Below are 25,911 nucleotides of genomic sequence, written 5' to 3' on the forward strand. Positions count from 1 at the left end.
AGTAATTTAGCAAGAGTTTGGCCAACTGCAAATCACCTAAAGATTCTTTGTCGCCTTTTTCATTTTCCTTCCAGAGGAACAAAACTGATATTCTAAGTTGTGAAATAAAACACGATGATTAAAACTTAAAAAGTGAACAGAAACGAGAAAGAAAGTCACTGGAAACTCCACCGTCCAGAGGTAAGGTAAACTACTCTAAATATTTGGCGATATCTCCCCGTAGGTAATTCTCATGTCCTCATGTGCACGTACATAAATGCAATAGTTTCTGAATGCTGCCCTTCTTTATTTTGCGTTACCTGTGCCATTTAAAATATTGAGCTACGCTCCTGGAATTGAAAGAACAATCGTGAATTACTTGCATTTCCTATTTCTCCTTTCTGAACAAATCTGGCAAGGCTTCACTGCTTGAGTTTTCTCTTGGCACTTGATCCTAGATTCCTTTGCTTTATAGCGTTTCAACCAAGCACTGTTGGCTTTCGTCTCCTAAATGGGTCTAAGTTCACCCACTCTCCCCCATCTCCACAACCACAGGGCCTCCACTGGCACCTAGAATGCCCTGGTATCACTCCCATAGGAGCCTGCCCCTGCACGCAGAGCTCCTGGCCCGACTCAGGGCCTCTGTGCTGGCCACACCCTATCAGTGACCTGACGGCCACCACCTGGGCTTCACCTGCATTGGCTTCTGCCTGGATCACGTGATCCAAATCAGTCCCTCCTTTAAACATGATCACCCTTGACCCCATTTCACTCTCAGGCGAGTCCCCTCTTTCCGTGCTCTCTTACTACTAACCCATTAATGGAGGTGTCGCACTGGGACCTCAGACACAACATACGTGAAACCAGACTCTTGATCTTCCCCTCCAAAAACTATTCCATCACAATTCCCACATTTCAGTTAACGGCCACTTTATCCTTCCAGCTATTTCTGCCTAAAAGCCCTGACTCCCGCCTTGCTCCTATAATACACGTATGATCTATTGGCAAAGCTTCTTGGCTCAGTCTTTAAAACACACCCTGAATTTTACTGCTCTCATCACCTCCATTTCTATTCCTGGACCAAGCCACCCCCGTCTTTTGTCTGGATTATTGTACTAGCCTCCATTCTAACTACTGCCCTTCCGCCACGCTCCCTCAGCCCAGCCTGGCCTCCGCCCCTCACATACCTGGTCTCTCCACGCGGCAGTCAGAGCGGTCCTCTGCTCAGAACCCTCCCATGGCCTCCTGTCTCACTCAGAGTAAAAGTCGACATCTCCATAACGGCTCACCAGGCCCTCTGTGGTCTCCCCCCTCATCTCTGACATAACCTCTCATTATTCTCCTCCTTTCTCACTCCGCACCTGAACACACTGGCCTCTTTGTTGTCTCCCCAGATGCCAGCATGTTCCTGCCTCAGGCCCTTGGCACCTGCTGGTTCTTCTGCCTAGGATGCTCATTTCCCAGTTATCTGCATGGCTGAGCCCTCACTCCCTTTAGGTCCTGCTCAAATATTGTCTTCTCAGTGATCATTTCTGTGACTTCCTTATTAGAAGCAGAATTTACCCACTCCTTTCCCTTGGCCAGGCTCTCCCTCTTCTGCCTTATTTTTTTCCCCATGAGAGTTCTTACCATACAACATACTGTACTTAGTATGTTTACTGCTGTCTTCTGCTAAAATGTAAACTCCATGAGAGTAAGAATTTTTGTTTATGTTCTTTATGACTTAGTTCCCAACGTCTAGAACAACGCCCGATACATGGTAGGTGCTGGATAACTACTTGTTGAGTGAATGGATGATGGTCTCCTTGCTTCTGTGCTTTCTTCCTTCCCATGTTTTCTTAGCAGAGAAATCTTTTCAAGATGCATAACTGACTATTTGTCTGGTTCACTTAAAACTCTTCAAACTTTCCAGCTGCTTAGAGGATAAAGACATACATTCTTAACATAGCTTATGATGCCTTGTCTGATCACAGCTTGTCAGTTACTTTATTTTAAAACATGCCATTTACCCTCTTACTTTTTTTTTTTTTTTTTTTTGCTGTACGCGGGCCTCTCACTGTTGTGGCCTCTCCCGTTGCAAAGCACAGGCTCTGGACGCGCAGGCTCAGTGGCCATGGCTCACGGACCCAGCCGCTCCGCAGCATGTGGGATCTTCCCGGACTGGGGCACGAACCTGTGTCCCCTGCATCGGCAGGCGGACTCCCAACCACTGCGCCACCAGGGAAGCCCTACCCTCTTACTTTTTACATTCAAGCTACCTAGGACTTCTCGTATTCCCTAGGAAATACAATTCTTCCTGCCTCAGGACCTTTGAATATGTTGCTCCCATTTCCTGGGCTACTTCTCTCCCCACTCCTCAGTGATTTACCCTATTTTTTCTTTATTCTAATAGCATTAAAAACAATCTATTGTTTGGCAGTGAAGGAGATGATTAGGCAGTTGTTTGGCTATAGGTAGAAAAAACAAGTCAATTGTCTTGAGTTTTTATTCTCCACTTTACTTCTGGTGCTCTGACCTTGTATGATCACAGCCAGTTTTCTTAAATACACAGCTGTATTCATTCATCATTTAAAACTTAATTTCTTTAGAACATACTTATTTAGTGCCCCTGTTGAACCCAAGGTTTCAAGGTCTAGAAGTGGACTGCCTGGCTGGCTATAAGTGTGGAGTCCACTGCTAATACAGACATCCATCCCCAGCCCCTGTATGGTATGCGCCAGGCCGTGCCTCGATCTGGGGATGCAAAGAGAAGTAAGAGAGGGCTCTGCCTTTGAGGCTAGGAGTTGGAGGAACTGGTAATTATGCCAAAAAAGCCCCACAAAACCCTGGACATTTTTCTCCCTACTGTCTCTTCGTCATTGGCCCCTTTATGTTCTCCAGCTCATTAAAATCAGTATTAAGTTGTTTTCATTATTTTTTCTCTTTCCTGGATTTCTTGGACTTTGTAAATATGATGTAAAACTTCTCTAACTGCTTCACTTAATGGCAATGGAAATGATCTGCTTTGAGGAAAAAGATGAGTTGGACCTTAAAATTTATATATAGTGAACATCTATAAACAGTAATGGCAATATTCTTGAATAATAAAATTTAAATGATATATTTATTCCTTTCAAACAATAGCACAAAAAGACCACTAAATGATGAGAAGGAGAATATTAATATTTGTTCATTAAAATAAAATATTATTAAGATGGAGAGATACTTCACTTCTTGCATCTCATGTTCATCTCCCGGGTGAATTAAAGCAGTTATAAGGGACAATTATTGGCTGCAGCAAATAATGTGCTTAACAGATTTATTCTCTACGGTCATCATCATTACCATCAGCAAACAATCACAGAGCACCTACTGTATGCAGGAGATGTAGTGCGGGGGCCTTTCATCTCACTGGGAAGACAGGGCATATTTGTAACAAAGATGGGTAACAATACAGTGTACAAAAAGCCAAACAAATGACATTGAAAATAAGTGTAACAGGAGTTTAAAGTAAGGAGAAGTCATCGAAAGGAGGTGAGACTTGATCTGGGTCTAGAATGAAAGGCAGGTATTAAGCTACAGAGGAAGATGGAGCTTTTCCAGATAAGGGAGCACAGCAGGCAGCAGGGCAGACGTCCTTGGGGTGTGTGAGGAGGGAAGAGTTCCTGGAGAAGGGAGAGAACAGAGGCGTGGCCTCAATATGCGGCAAAACGTAGATTAAATCATGGGCTCTGGATAATAATAACCGCTAACACACACCATACAGTGTGCGTGTGTGTGAGGGTGTGTGCGTGCGTGTGTGTGTGTGTGTGTGCGTGCGTGTGTGTGTGTGAGGGTGTGTGTGTGTGCGCGTGCGTGTGTGTGTGTGCATGCGTGTGTGTGTGTGAGGGTGTGTGTGTGTGTGTGCGCGTGCGTGTGTGTGTGTGTGTCGTGTGTTACGCTTACTAACTCATTTGACTTCCACAGCACTGCTCTGAGGGAGAACTATGTAACAGATGATGAGACAGAGGCTCGGAGTGGCTCACGGCTGCCCAAGATCCCACAATCTGCAAACGGAGAAGCAGAATTCAAACCCAGACTTTCTGGTTCTGCACTCCGAGCTCTCACTCAAGAGCCTGGTGGGTCCTGATTGGAAGCTGCTGGGACTCGGGATCTGTCCTCCTGATCCTGGGGAAGGAGGCCCTCCTGGCTGTATGACAGGGACACTGTGTGTGAAGGAAGACCTACTCTGGCCGGGCTGGGCAAGGTTAGCGTGGCTGGAAGCAGAGAGACGGTCGGGACAGAGCATCCCAGGGACGTGCTGAGGTGCACTGGTACCCCACGGTGGGGTCACGGGGTGCCAGGAGCCCGGCTACCCTCAGGCCTTGGCAGGTCTGTGGAGGTAAGGCCTGCTGGAGTCCCTGGGCTGGGGGCCTCCCAAACACAACCTCATGCATCTGCCCAGGTGCCATTCAAAGATAACATTCTATGTTTGCCACGCCAGCACCAATGTCGGAAAGCGCTGAATCAGAAGACATTTGCCAGGAGAGTAGCAGTGGGGAAGCAAAGGAAGGGATACTCTGGAAGAACACGGTGAGAACAGGATGCACAGGACTTGTCAGGCTGGATGGCCCGCAAGAGGCGGAAGGACGGAGTGCTCATGAATGAGGCCAGGCTGTGAGTTCTGGTGTCTGAGAAGCGGTAGCACTGTCAGAAGAAGAGGGGCCTGGTTCTGGGAGCAGTGAGGACAATACAGCTTCCGATATGTTAAGTTTAAGAGATGCCAGGGCATTTAGTTAGAACTTTTTATTTTATTTTAATGACATTTTGGCTTAGTCCTTATTTATTTCTTTTCCCTCAATGAGTTCCTCAAATTTTTCTAGCTTTAAATCTCAATTCATAAAAAATGCAGTATTTGGAGTATGAAGAAGCCAAATTTTCATTAGCAATTGAGGACGGCCTTGCAATAATTAGAGAGAAACCGACTGTCCATGCTTTGCAAATGCACCGAGTGTTCTAGAGGTCTCTAAGCAGGGCAGTGGAGAACTCTGGGTCCAGCATCAGACACCTGGGTTCAGGAATCCCAGCTGTGCCACCACCAGCTGAGTGTGCAAATCACCCAATCTCTCTGCACTCCAGTCTACCACCTGCAGGAAGAGGGTAAGAATGGACTCTGCCTTATAGAGTGTGTGCTCTTGGGAACTAATGCATGTGAAACACTTAGCACAGCTTCGGGCAGCCTTACACGGTAGCCATTAATATGGAAACGACTAGTCAAACCCCCTGTGCATGACAAAGGCCCACAGACACACGCGTGGGTGCTCGCAGGGGCCGGTGCAGGCTTGGGGGCGTGAGTTACTGGATAGAATTGGGACCAGATTTTAACGTGGCAGTGGCTTGAGGAGCAGACAATACAGCATCTACTGAGGCATGTTCCTGACATTCTTGACGAGCTAGAGGTGAGAACCCACTGCTCACTGAGGCGAGGTTGGGACATGAGGGTGGAGAACATCGATGGATTAAACAGCTATTTAATCTGATGCAGGAGAAAGAAACTTAACAGGTGAACTTCCAGAGAGCAGGGGTGTACGCTTTTCTACTTCCTGGTTGAACTGTTTTTTTCTGGTGAGAACAGGGACAGGATCACTGAGAGCATCTGACATGTGTGGAAGAGTATTACCCAGCAGAGACAAGTCAACTGCGCAAACAAACAACGATACTCTGCGCCCACATTACTGCTGTTTTTCTGTCCATCGTTTTTACAGAGCTAAACTGATATCGTACAGTCAAGGCTGTACCATGCCTTTTCTTGGTTTTATATAATATTACATAAAAATTTTCTCCATGTCATTAATTACTCTTCATAAATATTGTTCTTAATGGATACACGATATTCCATAAAATGGTGATTCCCTCTTTTACTAACTGTTTTCCTAAAATGTAACTCCTAGGTCTTTTCCAGTCCTTATTTTCATAAATAACAGTATAAACTATGATGAACATCTTCATGCTGAATCTGTCTGATTTTCGGCTTCTTTCTTCAGAAATAATTTCTGAAAGGGAAAAATCCTAAGGAACATTTTTTTCCCACCTATCTTTTAAACCGACAGAGCATTGCCCAGAGAAGTTTAAGAATTTACTATTTTATTAACACTCAAGCTGAATTGGGTTAATAATAATAATTTTTAGTTCCCACAGAAGAAAGTCTTGATCTTTAAGATGCCATGACACTGAAATAGCTGTCAGAAAAGGCTGCAGAACCTACTAGAGAATGGACTTGAGGATACGGGGAGGGGGAAGGGTAAGCTGGGACAAAGTGAGAGAGTGGCATGGACATATGTACACTACCAAACGTAAAATAGATAGCTAGTGGGAAGCAGCCGTACAGCACAGGGAGATCAGCTCGTGCTTTGTGACCACCTAGAGGGGTGGGATAGGGAGGGTGGGAGGGAGATGCAAGAGGGAGGAGATATGGGGATATATGTATACGTATAGCTGATTCACTTTGTTATAAAGCAGAAACTAACACACCATTGTAAAGCAATTACACTCCAATAAAGATGTTTAAAAAAAAAAAAAAGGCTGCAGAGCTTCAATCATTAAAGAGCAAGACCATGAGAGAGGTAGCCTCCGTGCCTCCAACCTGTACAGTCTCACTGGGAAATGAGAGAGATTTGCTCCTTGATACACCTAAATATTTTTATTTGTAAAAAAGAGATCTTAAAACTCCAAGTGTCATAGAACTCAAGTTTTCAGAGAGGAAATGGACTCAGTGTCTGGCATGTTTATATGCTTTAGAACTGCTTCGATTGCTCTGAGAGATCCTAAGTCCATTTGTATATTCTAAAATGGGATGCCTATTTCAGTCGCACTGACACTCCTGGCTTAGTGTATATTTGGAGATGGTCTCCGATATTACAACACTGAAGGGCAGAAGGCTAGGTATCCTCGTCCTTACCGGTGGGTTTGACGAGAACTGCCAGGAAGTCGGTGGTGAAAGAGCTGACGTAGAGGAGGATGCAGGGTGCCTTGGTGGTGCTGAAGCTGAAGCAGATCTCCTCGCGGGCCAGGTCCGGGGCCCCATTCTGCGGGTCCAGGGAGTTCTCCGACCTGCTGCCCGATTCCTTAGCACCGGACCCGGGCGCCTGGAAGTTATACCGCAGCCACATCCCCTCTTCAAAAAATGCACCCACATCTGTTTGAAAAGGAAAGAGAAAATGGAAAGGTGAGAAGTCCGAGGCTAATACCACCAACCATTTAACCTGGGTAGACGGTGAGCTTTGTCGTGGCCGCTAAGGCTGTTCCTGGAGGGTGGACCGACTCCAGGAAGGGAACGTCTATGCAGATGGACGTTGTTTCATCAACACGGATACGCTACCGAAACCAAAAAAGCAGTGTCACAGAGTATAGCAGTCTGTCCACTTAAAACGTAGTAGCTAAATTGAGAAACGTTAACTCATACCAGAAAAAAGTTTCACGTTTAGTACTTAGACCAAATAACTAATTTCGGTTGAAGTGAGATGCTGAGAATAGGCAGTGGCATTGTTAGGGAACTGCTGACCGACACCGCCCGCCTCGGCCAGACCCGCTTCCCTGAGCTGTCTCACACAGGAGGTCCCGATAAGGAACATGGTGCTGTGGAAAACTAGCCGGGAGGAGACGACCAACTTCTTAGAATCCTTCGCGCTGGAATCCCTCCTGGCTGAGCGATGCACACGCCATCAGGAAGGACCCTGAGTCAGACCAAATAGGGGCCAAGCAAGATGACTGGCCAGAGACAACCGGAAACTAACCCCATCACCATAAAACCTGAGGCCGCGAGCCATGTGGCAGAGCAGTTCTCTGGGGTTCCCTTACCCTGCTGCTCTCTGCCCAGGTGCCCCTTCCCAATAAAGTCTCTTGCTTTGTCGGTGTCTCCTTGGACAATTCATTTCCTAGTGTTAGACAAGAGCCCACTCTCGGGTCCTGGAAGGGGTCCCCCTTCCTGCAACAGTATCACATGAACCACTAATTCAAGAAACTCATGGGCATCTTCTGAGAGATCGGAGTTGCTTTGGATGTTCACCCAGGAAAGCCCTTGGTGAAACCCTGATGAAGTCCTGGGAGACTTTGGGTCTAGTCTTCAAAAATCACAAGACATGAAGGTAGAGGGAACTGGGCTCAAATTTGGTGCTGCCTTTAATTGGTTATGCGGCCTTAGAAGTTAATTCGCCAACTTCTCTAGGCCTCAGCATTTTATATGTGAAAGAGAGGTAATAACAGTAAGAATTACAAAAGATAATTAAAGTAATTAGCACATAATAAATAGTACCTATTATTATTATTAAGAAATTAGAAGAAAGGTCACCCATCCTTCAACAGTTTTTTCCTGTGGGCTAATCAATGCTAATTAGTTTTTAATCATTGCCTGGCAGATACGCTCCTGCTACAGTTTCTCCATTGTTTGCTCCATGTTCTAAAAGCACCTCCTGACTCCCTGTGAAAGGCTGGGGGGCTAGCAAGGTCTGCTTGGCCTTCACAGTTAACTGTTTCATTGCCTTCTGCACGTGCCCTTGAAAGCATTTCCCAAACTTCTTTGCCCGTGGAACCCGTTTCTCTCGTAAGACTTGACATCCCACTAAACTAACATTACACAGAGTGTATTTTGTGAAACATCCGCTCTACATTATAATGAATAGGGGAGGACCGATTTTAAGAGGATTCTTTCCTCTGGGAATTTTGAAGTCTGTTCTTGTTAAAGAAGCCTAGCACAGAGAGAGTCAGCAGCACAGTGTGGTGATTCCGGGTCTGCAGTCAGACACCTGTGGCTAACCAACCCTGTTAACTTGGTCAGTGGCTTGAAACTCTCTAAGCTTCAGCTTCCCTCTCTGGAACCTGGGGCCTCAGGCTGTCGTGAGGGTTAAACCCACGGATGATACTCAGCCTGGTGCCTGGAATGTATGACAAGCGTCCAAAAAAGATTACTTAGTCATATTCCAAAGACAGGTTACCACTTTCTACTGAGGGCCGCAGATGCCACCCTGACCCCCACCTCACATGATCACGCATGTGCAACACTCCACCCGGCACTGCTGCAGAGGCTGCCACGTCCTGCTTCCCACTGAGCTGTGGTGAAGAGCTCAGCTAACTACAAGCTCTCAACCATGGGCAGTACTGTTCTCCTCCTGGACCCCCACCCAAGGGCTTTTGCAAGTGTGTGTGCATGCGCGTGCGTGTGCATGTGTGTGTGTGCGCGCATACGTGGAGGGTACTATTGGCATTTGGTGGGTGGGGGTGAAGCCTGCTGAGTGTCTTGTGACATGTGGGACTGTCTCACACAATTAAGAACTGTCCTGCTCAAAATGCCTAGAGTGTCTTCGCCGGGAAACACAGGATTAAACAGACACTTAATCCACGCTGGTCACTGCACGGCTCACCAGGATGTAAAGTGCAGCAAATGCATCAACGCCCTTCAAGAGTCTTCTGTCTGAAACTGAGCAGGACCCTGTGGGGCTCCTGGGCACAAAAGCCTTTCTGGGTCCCCTTCCTTGGGTTCCAAAGTGCAGGTGCAAACAATTGCTGATCAGGGAAGGGAGGGGATGCAGAGACCAGGGAGGAACAGTCAAGAAACAATAGTGCAGGTTTGGGGCAGGGTCCTGGTTCCCCCTCGGGGGACACACATAACAATATCTTTGCGCTCTTCTGCAGAATCAAGGCCCCCACCAAATGGAAGATGTAACTACCTGATGATGCTCTCTTCATTCCAGAGAAGGTCACAGCTCGCCCATCATCACCTGACACCAGATGATCTCTGTACTGAAGGAATGCGGACCCTGCGTGCACCCTCATCCTTCTCAGCAACCTCGCCCCTCGACTGTGAAACTCCTCACAAACCCCCCTGGGTTGGGGCACACTGTTCTGAGGGCATTAGCCCGCTGTGGCCCCCTTTGCCTGGCAAAGCAATAAAGCTATTCTTTTCTACTTCACCCAGAACTCTGTCTCTGAGATGTAATTCGGTGTAGGGGTACAGAGGCCAGATTCAGCTTCACGTCCAGTGGCAGGTGTAGGGGAGACACACTGACACTTTGAACACGTGTGGTGAGAGTTATGGTGGTTTACTTGGTAGGTTATGTGAGAAGAACCCCCCTCTTACTGCCCAGAGGATCCTGAGCTGCCTTTTCCACTCTCTCAGCAAAGAGAGTGGAACTGATCACCAGCTGCATGCCCGGCACTATGCCGGGTGCTGACGTTACAATCCTTGTTCTCAAGGTGCTCTTGATCTAGAGGAGAATTTAGGCTAACAGACATCATCAGAAGGCAGTGTGCTCAGTACAGGATCAGGTTTATATAAGGGGCACTTGGAACAACAGGGGTACCAGACCTGTCTCCAGGGCTCCAGGAAGACTTCCCAAGTGAAAAGACATTGAAGTCGGGGCCCAAAGAGCCAGAGGCGGGTCGCTACGTAAAGGTGAAGATGAAGACAAGCCACTTTCTAGCTGAGGGCGCAGCGTTCAGACAAACTTAGGGGCCAGAGAGTCTGCAATGTGAGCATCGTGCTCGCAGGTGAAATTTACACGCTCCTTTTTTTTTTTTTTTTTTAACAGTATCAGTTATTCACACAAGACTCACTAGGCTCCCACTACTGCTGGGAAAACAGTGAAGGAGACAGAGGTGATCCTTACCCTCAGTAGTTCAGATCCTAGTGGGACAGACGGACATTACTAGGACTGGCTGATGTGACAGCGTCTAGCAGCTGGTGGGGCGGGGAGCATTCGGGGACAGCAGGCAGGCAGGCCGCCCAGAGCAAAGACACCAAGGGGTGTGTTTTGCCAGCAGAGAGGTTCTACCAGAGGATGCAGGGGTCAGCATCTTGGAACAGGTTTGGGCCAAGCAGGAGAGAAGAGGTAGACCTGGGGCCTGGAGAGAGGGAGGGAGGAAGGCTAGAGATCAAGGCTGGAGGGTTTGACCAAGCCAGAGGCGAGCAGACAGGGCGGATGCACAGGGAGAGAAAAAACGTACCGGGCCCTTGAAACTCACGACTGAGGAGCGCAGCACCTGGGCCTGGGAGGGGTGGGGGTTCTGAGCAGCAGAGGCTGAGGAAGCAGGTAAAGCCAAGGAGACCACAGGCACCTGAGCCACAGATGCAGCGCATCGCCGGTGAGATCCTAAGCTCCCTTGGGCCAGGCTCTCCCCAGGTATTCTGCTCCCAGAGAGAGGGCAGAACTGAGTCCCTGACAGCACTTCTCAACAGGCCTGGGAGTCTGTTAAAATGCTGGTGCTCAGGCCCAGCCCCAGATTTTAGCTCAGAGGGTCCGACTCAGAGGGTCTTGAGAATCAGCACGTGTAAGAGGCGATGCTTAGGGACACAAGAGTCTGAGGTGCTGGGAGCTGGAACGGAGGAGGATAGTGCGCTCGGTGGGGCTGCTGGGCGGTCCTGTCTGGGTGAGAACTTAACGCTTTTCTCAAATAAACTGGCGACAATCCTTCCAAGGCAGATCATAAAGGGAAATTTGGAAAGCTAGGGATTTTGGATAAACAAATAAAAAATATGCCATAGAGAATACTTTTGGTGTATTTCAGAGTCATCCATCGTTAAGAAGCTTTAAGGATTCATGCCAGTATTGGAGGAAGGGATATACCACGCTTAAAAGCGTTGCTCTGAAACCACATTGTAACCCAACTGTCAAAGCGGGGCCTGGGAGTGCTGTGAGCCATTTAAGGTTCCAAGTGGCAGAATTACAGCTCTTATTTCATTGTTTCAGATCTTTTTAAGGAAATGCCAAATCAGAGTACTGCAATTTCATTTAGGAAAGTAATATTCCCATCTCTTCTGAATGAATAATTAAGATAATGCTTACTTCACAAGCCCCAAATAACATCTTTTCCCCCATTAAATGATCAAAAAGTTGACTTCGAATGCTTGATTTAAGGTTTAATACTAATATGAGATAGTTTAATTTTTGATATTAATTTTTTTGGATAAAAAAATGATAAATTTTGGGTCTAGTTATTCTAAGATATATTATGAAGGAGATTTGTTGAGTTATGTGTCTCAAAATTTTGAAATTTTGAAATTATGCCAGACTTAGGATCATAAAGGTCACAGGCATCTTGAAGCAGACAAGTAATCTTGTCTTAACCATTTCTTGGTCTTCAAAATGGATCATATGTAAATTACCCCTGACTGTGGAAAGTAAGTTTGGAAATGTTTGAAATAAAATCCACAAACCATACATCCCAGAAAAATACCACAAAGGTTATTCTCCCCTTTGTCTAACCAAATCCCTGATGCTCACAGTGGAAAAACAAACAGCTGGCACCCACCCCTGTAATTAAATTGCTTATCTTTTTCTCCTCCAAGTTCTATAATTCTATTCCTTTGGTCTTTTCACTTAGGATATGTTTTGCAACCTGTATTTTTTAAATAGACATGATTCTTTCTGTTCTCTAACTTCCCCCTGAGGACCCAGAATTGAAAGTCCCCAACTCACAGATGGGTTCTTTCGCAAAAGTTTATTTCAAAGTCAGTAACTTGCAACTTGGAACTATTTTCCCATAGAAACAATGCTTTAAATGATGGTTAGTTTGCCAGGAGAGTCTACAAATGCTGAATCACTCTGGATGGGTAGTAAAAGATAATTGAAGAGTGCCACTGTGTATTAGTAATTAAAGCAGAAACAACAGCAACAACAAATGTTAAGGTGTACTGTGAGTGTGAGAACCCCAGGGAACCATGTTCTCACAAGGCTTTCATCTAACTTATTCAGGAGCGTGCTGGTAAACGTTACACAGCTAGTTCTCCTGGGGGGAAACCCTGATTTGTGGTCTCCGCCTAGTCCCATGGTGTAAACACTCCTACCTTGGCTGATTTCAAGCTGCCAATGTGGCATCACTAAGAGATGATGGAGTTGGGAAGAGATGTTCACAGTTGGTCTATCAGCCTGTGTGAACTGCATTCACCCACTGTCACTGACCCAGTCATTCAAGCAAACCACCTTTACTGAGCCCCCATCTTGGCAGGTGTGTTAGGCTGCTCAGGCTGTTATAACATATTACCATAACTGGGTGTTGTAAACAACAGAAATCTATCTTCACAGCTCTGGAGGCTGTAAATCCAATACTGAGGCGCTGGCTGGTTCAGTTCCTGGTGAGAGGTCTCTTCCTGGCTTGCAGACACATTTTCTTGCCATGTGTGCACATGGCAGAGAGAGAGCTAGCTCTCTACTTCTGAGGGCACTAATCCCATTATAAGGGCCCCACCCTCATGACCTCATCTAAGCCCAGTTATAGTCATCCCTCGGTATCCATGGGGGATTGCTTCCAGGACCCCCCTCGGATACCAAAATCCTTGGATGCTCAAGTCCCTTATATAAAATGGTATTGTATTTGTATATAACCTACATACATATTCCTGAAAACTTTAAATCATCTCTAGATTACTTATAAAGCCTAGTATAATATAAACGTTATGTAAATAGTTGCTGGTGCATGGCAAATTCAAGTTTTGCTTTTTGGAAATTTCTGGAGTTTTTTTTTTTTTTTTCTAATATTTTTGATCCATGTTTGGTTGAATCTATGACTGTGGAAACTACAGGCATGAATGCTGACTGTACCACCAAAGGCTCCACCTCCAAAACCACAGCACTGGGGCTTAGGGCTTCAACATATGAATTTGGTTAGGGAGGGAATGCAAACATTCAGCCCATAACAGCAGGCTTCCTTCTTTTTACCTCCTGCTGTAACCAAACTTTAATATTTGCTTCCTCCTTCCTGCCTTCCAAAGCTCTCTTCTACTTTGTCCCAGTTACCCTGGATCCTGAAAGCTCTGTTCAGCCTCTATAAAATTTAGGAGAAATTTCTGCAGAACAGACACGGCAGCCCCAGCCTCAGGTCATTAAACTCTTTCATGGCTGAATTCCAGTGATCAGAATGATCACTCTCATTAACTGTTTTTTAATTATCATTGAGTAAAAAAAGTTAAGTGAATTTTATGGAACTCTGCTCCTAGAGACCTTGGACGTCACCCTTCTGCACGTTTCCCGATTTTCAATCAGGCCCGGTTCCTTCCAGGGCAATCTGCAAGGCTCAGTTATGTTTAAACTTATTTCCTATTCTACTCCCAAGGCCCCGCTATCCTGAAATACAACCAGTTTCTCTCCTGGCCTTGTATCGGCAAAATCTGCTTTTTCTCTCCAAGTGTACCACTCTGAATTTCCCTCCTGACTTTTTAAATTCTGATTGTTTGCTGTTTTCTTTAATTTACTATAATCATTTTGGGCCAACAACATTGGATGCAGACGGGTTAATGTTCATCTCTACTTGTTCTGTTTCCGCAGGTGAATACATGTCTATTGCAGCCATTTCCCACCATTCTTTCTAAAGGTCAGGGCACTGCCAGGTCAGTTTGTGTGTAATAAATTTCAAGTGTCTGAATCCATACAAAGGATAAAAATACCAAAGAAAAATCTCATACATTTAGCCTGAATGGTATGTGCTACCCATGAGACACAGGTGTAAAGTTTATTACTGGAAACACATCAATAAACTATATGTTCCATGAGTTGACTATGGAGGAGCCAGGGGACCTTCTCACTTGGAGTTTAAGAGCCAACAGTACTGAACACATTTACTAGAGTCTTAAACAGGAAGACAGTCTGCATGCAGAATTTCCAGGGTCATGCTCCTGAAACTGTTACTAAGCATTACTGGCATATATGGCAGTTAACAGGTTAGAATGTTTTGGGGAGAGCAAGGGAGATGAGGATGCCACTGCAGCAAACTTCAGCTGAGACATCTATAAGGGATTAATGTGGTACAAGCGGAGGGCAGGAATCAGAGGTGTGGGTTTTAGTCCTGATGTTGCCACCAAGTAGCTCTATGACCCTGGTCAGGCAAGTCATTGAATTGCTGTGGACTTTAAATCATTCTCATCTTAAATACTGAACCCATATCGATCTGGCTAGCACCCAGGCTCTCCCATATTTTCTTTCAAATATTTATTATATTTGAAAGAATATAATAAATTTAAGCCATGAAGCTATTAGATATTTAACAGGGAGTAAATGATATTTAAGTTAATTACTGAGGGAGAATGAGATTTAACTGGGATTTGGGGGTAGGGAAAGCATTCTAGGAAGAGAAAAGAGCATGTGCAAAGGCCCTGAGGAAGGAGGGAATATTAAGGACCAATGCAATCAAAGTCAGGATGGCTAAAATTCGGGGGCAAGTGGCAGGAAGAGGCTGGTGAGAAAGGGAGTGGCATGTTGAGGATTTTTTTTATATAGAAAGTAATGGGCAGCCCTGAAGGGGTTTAAGTAGAGGTGATATAATCCGATTTGCCATTTTAAAAGATCATTCTGGCTGCAGTTTGGTGAAAGGATTGGAGGGAGCGGAGAGCATTTTACTCCTAAACTTAAATTTCATCCCTTTTCTTAACATTTGGGGTATCATTTGGAAGGGGAGTCACTAGAGACATTTCAGAAAATCTGTAAATCTTCTGAAACTTCACATGAAAGTAAGTTAAGTGTGTATGCACTTTTCTGGGGAAAGAGTTAATAGTTTAAATAAAATTTCATGACCCCAACTCCCCAAATTTGAGGAAAAAATAATAAAAATTAGTTCACTCCTTACTCATTCAAAATGATCCATTGAGGTGCTCAGGGTCGTTAGGCTCTGTGTTGGATGATGACTCAGGCCCCAGAATGACCTTCCTTACCCTCACTATCTGGACCTGCTGCTTCCTAGCTGCGCCTCCTGTGCTCTGCTTGTGGTCTTGCCTGATTGGGTTACTGGCTTTCACACCTCCACTTCCTTCTCATCCCTTCTATTCTATTCCTTACTCACTATTCCTGTCAGGGTAAGCGCCAGCTCCTTGCTAAGAGCCCCATGCAGTGTACAGAGCTCTTCTAAGTGCCCTCCCAGCTCTATGTTATAACTTCAGTCCAACGCATGTAACCTTGTTCGCATTGAACTGGTAAACATTTCTTGGACTCTTACTCTAGGCTAGGCCCATGCTGATAACAAGAGCAAACACACGAGACTTTTCCGGGAGGGAGTCCGCAGTTGGTTGGGAGGCCATCAGGAGAGCAGAGCTTGAGATTTAGAATCACAGAGTGTGTGTGGGCGGCAACAGCAGGGGAGAGAGGGGCTGTCTCAGGGGTGGGTGAGGGAAGGGCTGGATGATACGCTAGGAAGAGGACCCTGAGTCGGGTACCGACAAACAACCACGTACCTGCAAGACTCGAGACTCGCAAGGTGGCAAGGGTGCTCCTGGGGAGGACGAAAGCGTGAACAAAGCACAGAGGAGCGGAACGTTTTGGGGTTCAGGAACTTCTGTCAGAACGTTGCAGCCTCGCTGTACTTTAGAAAAATATGTCTGAGGCAAACTCTCAGAGATTCTGACTTAATTAGTCTGGGGAAAGGCCTGCCTGTTGGTATATTTCAACATTTCCTGGGATGACTCCAATGTAATGCATTTAATCGATGGACCCCTCCAGCTCTATTGCTCTAGGTGTTGGGTCTAATTCAGTGGCAAGTGTGGGGTGACAGCTGGCAGAAGGTGCCGCTAGGAAAGAAGGCAGAAGGGAGGCTGTAAAGGGTCTTGAATCACTTGTTTTCAAAACTTTTAGAAGAATCCTATACTTTGAAATAATTTCAAATGTACAAAAAAGTTGCAAAATTAGTGCAAAGAACCTCCATATCCTACATATCCAGACTCTGTAACTTTTAACACTTTTAACACTTCACTACATTTCTGTGTGATGAACACACACACACACACTATATATGTATATGCAGACACACACACACGCGCACACACAAAGACTAAGTCCTGAAACCATATGAGAGCAAGCTAAGAAACCAACAGTAACACAATATTGTCCCATTCCTGGGGAAAAATGTATATACAGACACAGACACTTATATACACACAGATAGTTTTAGAAAACCATCTTGAGGCTATATATACATGTATGCGTGTATATATATACATTTCCATGTAGAAAGATTTTTGCAAATAACCAGGCAACGTAGGGGGCCCACCTCACCTCTTTCATCCTGGGAAGGAGGAGAGGGGAGAGAAAGGGAAGGCACGGAAGGGGCGAGGAAGCTGGGAGCTGAATGCCTGAGTTACACATCTGGATCCTCACTAGAGTGTGAGCGTTTTAGGGTAAGAACTTTGCCTGGTAACCTCAGCCAGCCCCTGGCATCCAGCAAATACACAATAAATATTTTTTGAATTGAGTTGAATAGAATCTGAATTTTTTTTATAGCAACAGTATATTCTTTAACTAGTTGATCTGCACTGACCTTCCTTAGCTGACAATTTCTTCAGTCTCATTCCCTTTGTAAAGTGGGCTTCTTGAGAGAAATGCTCTTCCATCAACTTAGACATAATCATTAATTAAAAGAGAAGTTTATTAATGAAAGTGTTATGATAGGCATTCAGAATAATGTATCCAAAAGAATTAAATGACTTACAGCTTAACAGATGTTCTTAATTTCTACTGTTTTTTCTCCCTTCTATTGACTTAGCAAGTGGGAGCATATTTTGATAGATTGGTTAATTGGCTAAATAGCCTTAACAGGCAAAGTTGTCCTCAATCAAATGTCTCTGCCTCACTTTACCTCTGCTCCGCTAACTTCATCGTTTGCTATGGAGCTACGGCTTTTAGGAATTATTTCTTTGTAAATTTATTTACTTGCATAATTTGTGCCTGTGCCAGATACAAGGACCATTCTATTGATTCTATTCATTCTGTTGCTAAGTAGCAAGTTGCTTCTTCTTTGCTCTGTACGTGACACTACACATCCCATGTTTTCGTGCCTGCTCAGCTGATCTGAAGAGCCAAATAGAATTCTTAACCACAGGGTCCTTGAAGACGAGCACTGTTTATAATTCACTGCTGTAGCCGTGAAATCTAGTGAAAGGAGGCACTCATTGAAAGTTTGTTGATTCAGTGAGTACACTTTTGAATTGGAGCCAGATACACGTTTACACGCCAGAAGGAAATGAGCTTCTACTGAACTCCTGCTATGTGTCAGACACAAAGGGCAATTTTTATGTATTATTTAATTTAATTTAACAGCATTTTTGAGATAGATGCTATCATCCTAATTTTACAGATAAGGTAACAGATATTGGGCAGTAATCTGCCCAACATCGTCCACAAAGTGATTTGTTTACCAGCTTCCTGTTTAGGAATTTTATTTATTTAAGTCTTTATTGAATTTGTTACAATGTTACTTCTGTTTTATATTTTAGTTTTTTGGCAGCGAGGCATGTGGGATCTTAGCTCCCCAACCAGGGATCGAACCTGCACCCCCTGCACTGGAAGGCGAAGTCTTAACCACTGGACCACCAGGGAAGTCTCTTGTTTGGGAATTTTAAAAGGAAACAATCAGGTAACCATTGATTGTTTATTACTCCCAAACATAAAAATACAATTGACTCTTTAAGTTGATAAAATTCTGTTTTCTTTACCAGCTAAGACCCTAATAGAAAAGAACCAGAAAATCCACAAATGTCCTAATACTTATGATAATCTTTTGTTAATATTAAAATGATTTCTATTTTGATTTTAAAAATCCACACCCGAAGGTCGTGGTTGACTGTAAGATTTGAGACATTCACATATATATTTCTTGAAATCCAAAGCCATTCCCATTTGATGATTCTTTTTATAATTAAAGCAGGGTGTATCTTTTGAAACAAGTTATTTTTCTTGACCAAGGAAGGTAAAAGGAATGACTGCTTATTATTCCTCCTTATCTCGCCATTTTGTCTGTGTGGCTACTTTATTTGGTATGCTAATAAGCCTTGAGATTTGTTGAAATGTTCTACCCAGCCCTGAACTGTCCTTCAACCAACAGAAACCATCCTCAAACTATCTGCCATCCTTAGAGAACATGCCCCACTGTACGGGCAGCTTTAATGTGGGTCAACTGTCACAGCTGGAGTCTCACTCAACAGATGGGAAGTGGCCTCCCGTGGACAATGCTGATGGTTACATAAACAGAGTGATTTAAAGAAACTCATCTAGGGTTGCTGTCTTGAATGAGGCATGAATGTATGAAGTATTAGAAGCTAGTGGCAATCCACTTCATGCAACTCAAGAGCTAGGTTATATCCCAGTAGAGTTATCTGAGACCTCACGGTATTGGTGGATGTTGAGTAGGTAGGCCACACTATGCCTTTTGAAAAAAAAAAGATGTTTATTGAGAACTGTTAATGATGCCACACAGAATCCATAAGTGGGCAGGCCAAAGGCCACTGGGCTCCTCCCCAGGCCAGGGGCTGTCTTTACGCTGAGTCTGCCTTTCTGGTTTGCAAATGACCTCCCTGGCTTTGTTTTGCACAGCTTACCAATTGTTTCTGTGACAACTGGACTTAAACATTCATTCTCCTGTGAAACAGATTCAAAATGCAGTAATTTCAAAGGCTTTCTCACACTAAACTACAACTGGTAATTGACAAATATGTATACTGATGACCAAAGGTTCCTTGAGGGCAAACACCACATTTTAGTTGATTTTATATCTCCAGAGTCCAACACAACACCTGGCACATATTACGTATTTAATACACACTTGTCTAATTAATGAATGGATTAATGGTTTCATGGACCAGTTTGGCCACATTCAGATTTTTTTCAGAGTATAACCCCTACCATCTCCCTGCAAAGAAAATCTTAGACATGTTGGCAATGTATTTCTATCACCATCTATAATTTTTGAGGGTAGAAGATAAAATATGGGATAAAAAACAAAGATTCACCTCAAAGAAGCCAAGAAATAATTGGCAATCAGTACATTGTTTTTAAAAGATAAGTTCAGGATTATGAATTATCCAGAGTTCCAGAAAATGAGGTTGTCATTAAATAGTTGTATATAATAGTTGTATATTTTGTCTGCCTTTTGGTGGAAGAAGGAAAAAAAAAAAGAGAAAGAAGTAGAAATAAGAAGAGGAGAAAGGAGGGCTTCCCTGGTGGCGCAGTGGTTGAGAGTCCGCCTGCTGATGCAGGGGATGTGGGTTCGTGCCCCAGTCTGGGAAGATCCCACATGCCCCCATCACAGCAAGAGCCCTCCTGAAATCTTGTATATGCTTGTAACTTGTGTGGGGAAATTCACATTTGGGGCCATTTGCCAGTTCCTCTTTTCCTTCTACTTCAATGAGAACAATACTTTCAAGTGAGGAGGAGATGGCTTCAATTACAAAACTGACAACTAAACTTTTACTTTAATATTTTTTCCCTCTATTCTTCAAGCATGCCCCTCTTTTTGCACCACATCTGTGGAAAAAGAATAAATTTAGTCATGGCTGTGTGAAATAAGTTTATTCTTATATGAAATAAATTAAAAATACTTGCAAAAGGTTTTCTATATGGATCTATAGTTCTCTCTACATTTATAGAAAATCAACCTTAAAATGGTTTCCAGGAAATGAGTGTGTGTGTGTGTTTTCAGAAAGTATGTATGTAACTATGTGTGTGTGTATTTTACCCAGAAATTATGTATGAGTGTACACACACACACACTTTCCAGAACACTGGGAATGGTTTCCGGGAAGCACTTGTGGGCGCTTAGTGACATGCCCCACCCAAATGTGCCCGGTGGTTTGCTCGCTGCCCTGTCCTTTGACACAAAGCGAACTGCAAAAGCAGCTCCTGGAAGCAGGAGAGAGACCAAGGCCGGGACGGACTGCACTGCACGTGAAATGCTGCGAATGCTCAGAGTTAAGGATTCTCCAAAAGGCTCTGTGCTCTTTTCAGCACCCAGGCCAATCGTTCCAAGAAACACAGTCTGAAGGCACAGGTTTCTGGTGTTTTAAGGCTTTGATCTCATGTCTAATGCAGAGGACCCTGGCTCGGGAAGTGAGACTGTCTTATTCCCAATTAACAAGTTTGCCTTTTCTGCTGGTAACATTCTCCTCCAGAAATGTCGCTCAACAACCACGTGCATCAGTTTTTTTTAACTAGGATCCTTCCCTGCCTATTGCCATTTTTTTTGTTCCATAGGTTGGGGAAGGTTTAAAATAATTACTTGTTTCTAATTTCACATTTTTCAACAGACCCAACTGTAAAGAAATGTCTGCAAATATATTCTGGTCCTAATGGCGTCTTTGGGTTTAGAAATAATAGTGGCCACGGATGGCGATTTAAAATGCGTGTTGCTGCCCATCCCTGATTTCATTCTAACAGGAGCTGACCCACTGGAGGAGGAGGGTAGGAAGCCTAGCTGCATACAAAACCAGCTTTCTCTTAACTGGCTTGTCTCCTGAGAATGAGGGAAACCAACTATGTGAGTTTTCTCATGTCTATGAAAAAAAGGAAACTTTTGAAGACAAACTGGTGTAATGTATTCAGTCATAAAGGTAAAAAAAAGTTTTAGCACTTGGCAACTGGAAGGAATGGGACCCAAGGGTGTAAAAATTCAGTTTAAGATTCGAGGCTGGTGAGCATTATTAGTTAATGGTTATGAGCTCAAAAGGTGGAAGGACTTAAGGTCAAACATAAACAGCAGGGTAAAGCGAACCCTCACAAATCAGAAGTTTAACTGGAGCACTAGATGTTTTAAGACTTGTGGACACATTCTTGCCTTCTTGGCCAAGACCCACACGGCTTTCTTTTTTAGTGACGACAGCTAGTGACGGCACATGACGACCACAGTCCTGATCGTCAAGAATACTCTTTCCAAAAGACACTTTGCTTTTTAATTATTTTATACTTCTAGTTGCATGTAATCTGACATTCTGAGAGTTTATTTCCAATCAAATGACAGAAGCATAACATAAATCAAACTGAGAAGCAGTTAGGGAGATGATGGATTTCTGCACCTCCACTGATGCTGGGAATTGGGGTATCACTGCTGACACCAAATCACATCACCTGATCCACGGTGCTTCCCCACTTTCTCTAAAGCTCAGAGCCAATGACAGGATCTACCACTTATGGGGAGTTAGAAACTATGTTACTTAGCTTTACCGTACTTTGAGATACAGGTTCTCATTCAGATTTAACTGATGAGGGGATGGACCTCAGAGAAGGTGAATAACTTGCTAACGTTTACACATCTAGCAAGTTCTTAGTATTAACTACCATGTTGTGTTGTCTTTCAAGGCTTTCTACTTGTACCCGACCTGGAAGAAAGATCTGAAAAAGCAACTTAGCATTTTTCTTAAAAAAATTACTCTGGAGGGTGGTAGCATGGTCAGTGTATGTGAAGGTTTTGCAGACAGAGGGCTATGTTTCCTGTCTAAGAGTTGTCTCGGAAATGCTCCACACACCAGTGCTGTCCACTAGAAATGCAGTGTGAGCCACGCCTGGAGTTTTAAATCTCTTGTAGCCACATTAAACAAATAGTGAGTTACTGATAATAACATATTGTATTGAATTTATTATATCTAAAATATTATCATTTCAAAATGTAATCTATATAGAAATAATTAACGAGACCATTTTACATATATTCTTTCATCCTAAGTCTTCAAAATCTAGGTGTTTTTTTGAGCTCATGGTACGTCTCAATTTCGACTACCACCGTTTAAAATGCTCGATAGCCACACGTAGCTAGTGGCAACCACACTGGACCGTACAGCTCTTGGGGACGAGAAGGGAAAAATCAAAGCATTTGCCAGTGTCAGTTGTTCTCTCCAGCCTCTGGAGAGGTGGTTTCTGTATGTGCATTAGAATCATTCTGGAAGCTTTTAAAGCACACAGATGCCTACGTTCTATCTCAAACCATTAAGTTAAAATTTCTGGGAATAACCTTTGGACATGCCTGAGCAAAGAGCAACTTGAAAGCTCACATTTCCAGTTCAACACTCTTAGAGTGAAAAACAACAAGAACTTGCTGGAAATATGCCCTCTACATATCTCCCCAGGAATCTGGGGAGCTGCTACATGGAAGATTCTGGCATTTAGGATCCTAGTCATTTCTTCCCTTTAAACACTTGAACCGTTGCTTGTAAAATTGGTTCTTCTTTTGAGTTTTTCTGACTTTAAGTGATGCAATGGAAAGAAGAGATAATTTAGCCAGAGTGATCATTTCATAACATATGTCATATGACATCACTCCTTTGCTCAAAACCCTGGAAGGGATGCCCATCTCCTTCTGAGCAGAAGCTACTCCCCTGCCAGGACCAACCACACTGTACAAAATCTGGGCTTCTCTCCCCATTTCCAACTGCATTAGTTCCTTCACTTCATTTCCTTCTACTCTTTCCATTACTGCTCATATCCCTCCATCCCCAGCAGCCTCCTGTGTGCCCTGAGCACCTATCTCAGACCAAGAGATGGGGCCCAGGCATCAATATTTTCAAGAAGTTATGCTTGCCTGGGGGAGAAACACTCCTCCGGGGCAGCGTGTGGATCACACGGCCGTCAGGCTGTCCTCCTAGAAGCGCTTTCTCTTAAATGAGCTTCTGCTAAGCTCTGAGCAGCAGAGAATTCAAGTCACACTTTGTAACTAGCACCCGGAATGCAAATACGCTCTGGAGCTTTAATCACCCGCTAAGACAAGGGTAGGGTTGGAATGTTCTCCTGAGGGCTCAGGTGCCTAACAAGGACGTATCTGAAAAGATGACCACTGCACGTTACTATAGATGTGGGCCCAGGGAGCAGCCAGAAGTAAGAACCAAAGGGAGACGCAAGACAGAAGAGATATGGGAACATATGTATATATATAACTGATGCATTTTGTTGTAAAGCAGAAACTAACACACCATTGTAAAGCAATTATACTCCAATAAAGATGTTAAAAAAACCCAAAACTATTATGGTCTGCTATCACTTGGGGAGGACATTTCCAGTCACAACAATCACATCTGAAGAGCAGGGATGCAGTATTTTATCTGGGGATGTTTTAAAGGGGCTGCAGCAGACACTGTCTTACCTCAACCATTAAGAAGAAGCTCCGTGAAGCACTGGAGGCGTTGCTTTAGAGCATATAAGGTAACTAAAAATCGGCACTAGATATCTGATGATTTAAAAACCTTTATGAAACTTGCATGGATTTTCTTACTTCTTGGATAATTTCCCATTGCTAAACCTATCACCTTGAATACAAAAGGCAGTCAGCTTCCTATCCCTGACCTGAGGCTTCCAAAGACACAGAACCAAGGCAGTAACCTGCCACCCCAGGGGTGCTGGCTCTGAGGAGCAGACAACAGCCCTGGCTACCACAGGTTTGGGTCACACCCCTTCCAACCCAAGCATTATCAATCTTATCAGCCAACCTGGGGATCCCTTAATGCGGGAGTCAGGAGTCTCATCTGACAGCCTCTGTCAGGTCGAGATTTGTGCAGCCAAAGGACATGGCGGTCACAGTCTAGTGGCTCCAGCTGGAAATAACCTTTTAGCTTTTCCAGAGCTTCAGGGAAAACTCTAGTGATGACCACACAAATGGAACTGGAAGAACTAATCTCTGCTGTGCAGGATGGAGGGGAAACTTTGGGACATGACTGATAGGGATCCTAGTTTTAAATGAACTTTGCAGGTGGGATGTTTAAGCGGCTTCGCTAAGCTCCGCTTCTTTCCATCAGACTTAGTTTCAGGAGGCGGCTGCTTTAAGATCCTCAGCTGATGGAGTACGGGGAGCTGTCAGAGGGCTCATGCGTGTCAGGATTGCTGAAATGCTTGCTTTTAATTTGATTTTTCTTTTCGTATGCTATGATCAGAAAAAGAAATCTTTGCCCCGAATGAGACATGTTCTGTTTGAGCTCCAAAGCTTTGTTTTGTACACTGGCTATTGTTTTGCTGTGAAAAATGTTAAAAACAATGGACATTTTGGCTTTGTTTCCGGGATCTTAAAAGAATTGTTTTAGAATTTTTCCTGTTGGGTGACCTTTTTTTTTTCTCTCTTGGTATTGCTGCAGGCTTTTTATTTTGTTTTTATTTTAATATATAGTTTCAGAACTATGCAATACATCAAAGGTCTTGCATTACATTTTTTTCAAGTAATCATCCATTTGTGGATAAATAATCTTAAACAATTAGGGAATAAATCTAGGAAAACTGGGGTCTAGATCAAGAAATTCTGATGTCAAAATAAAAACTAGCCCCAAGTTATTAAAAAATGTATTTTTGGTCAGGGACACACATTTTTAGTGCTAATGCAAGTGAATGTTATTTGAAGTGAATTTATGGTCAGTTTTCAGTGTCAAAGAATAATTTTCCCTATGAATAAAGTCATATTTGATGATGTACGTTAAACCAGCAGCACGTGGACAAAGTATATAAATGAATACATAAGTGAAGGTATATAAGTCAGCTTAACATTTTTTTTTCCTTAGGAATGTGCAGTCAAGGAGTTAGGGGCACTCTGTCTAGAAGACAGAGCCCCAGCTCACAAGGGCTGTTCCCTGGGTCCCTCCCCCATGTCTGGATCCTGGTGCAAGCCCGTAGACGTTCCTGGAAGGACCTCGATGTGTCTATCTGAGTACTGCTTGCTCTCACAGCTCCAGAGGCTGTCCTCTGTCCTCTGCCCTAAAGAGAAGCTCATTACCTCCTGAGGAGAATCAAGGCTCAGTGGTTAAGGAGACAGGAGTTAGGGCTGGATTGTTGACGTCCAAATCCTTGCTCTGCCACTTAGATAGATAACCTGGGGCAAGCTACTTAATTTCTCCATGAGCAGGTTTTCATGTTCCTCAAATGGCTCTAGTAAAACTACCTCCCTCATCGGATTCTTGTGCAAGTGAGTTAAGTAGTACATGTGAAATGCTCACATCATCATTGCTAGACTCACCTGCAAGGAGCCAGTCACCATTCCCAAGCCCCTCCCTCTATCGCCTGCTGCAGCATCTCTACGAACTCCTGTCCCACTCCTAACCCCATTCCAGGGAGGGGGTGAGTTTCTATACCCAGACACACCCCCCTCCACCTGCCCGCCCCCAGTTCATCCCAGTCCTGCTGCTGTGAACTCTTCCATGCCTAGCCACATCATGAACTAGAAAAAAGCCTAATTAATAGTTGATTTATTTCGTTTGGGAGGAAGACG

At 44.1% G+C, this 25,911-nt stretch overlaps 1 protein-coding gene across 1 annotated transcript in view; it reads right to left on the minus strand.

Annotated features, from left to right (window-relative positions):
- The window catches only part of CNTNAP2 (contactin associated protein 2), a gene marked incomplete at both ends in the record, with an annotated part of 2,009,686 nt that overhangs the window by 155,176 nt on the left and 1,828,599 nt on the right, over positions 1-25,911 (minus strand). The window contains one exon of the mRNA XM_082661728.1: positions 6,896-7,132. Within this exon, the coding sequence (XP_082517854.1) occupies positions 6,896-7,132 (237 nt within the window). The remainder of the gene's footprint in view (positions 1-6,895; positions 7,133-25,911) is intronic.

The sequence above is a fragment of the Grampus griseus genome (assembly GCF_964374135.1).
Source record: "Grampus griseus genome assembly, chromosome: 9".
NCBI classification, from domain to species: Eukaryota; Metazoa; Chordata; class Mammalia; order Artiodactyla; family Delphinidae; genus Grampus; species Grampus griseus.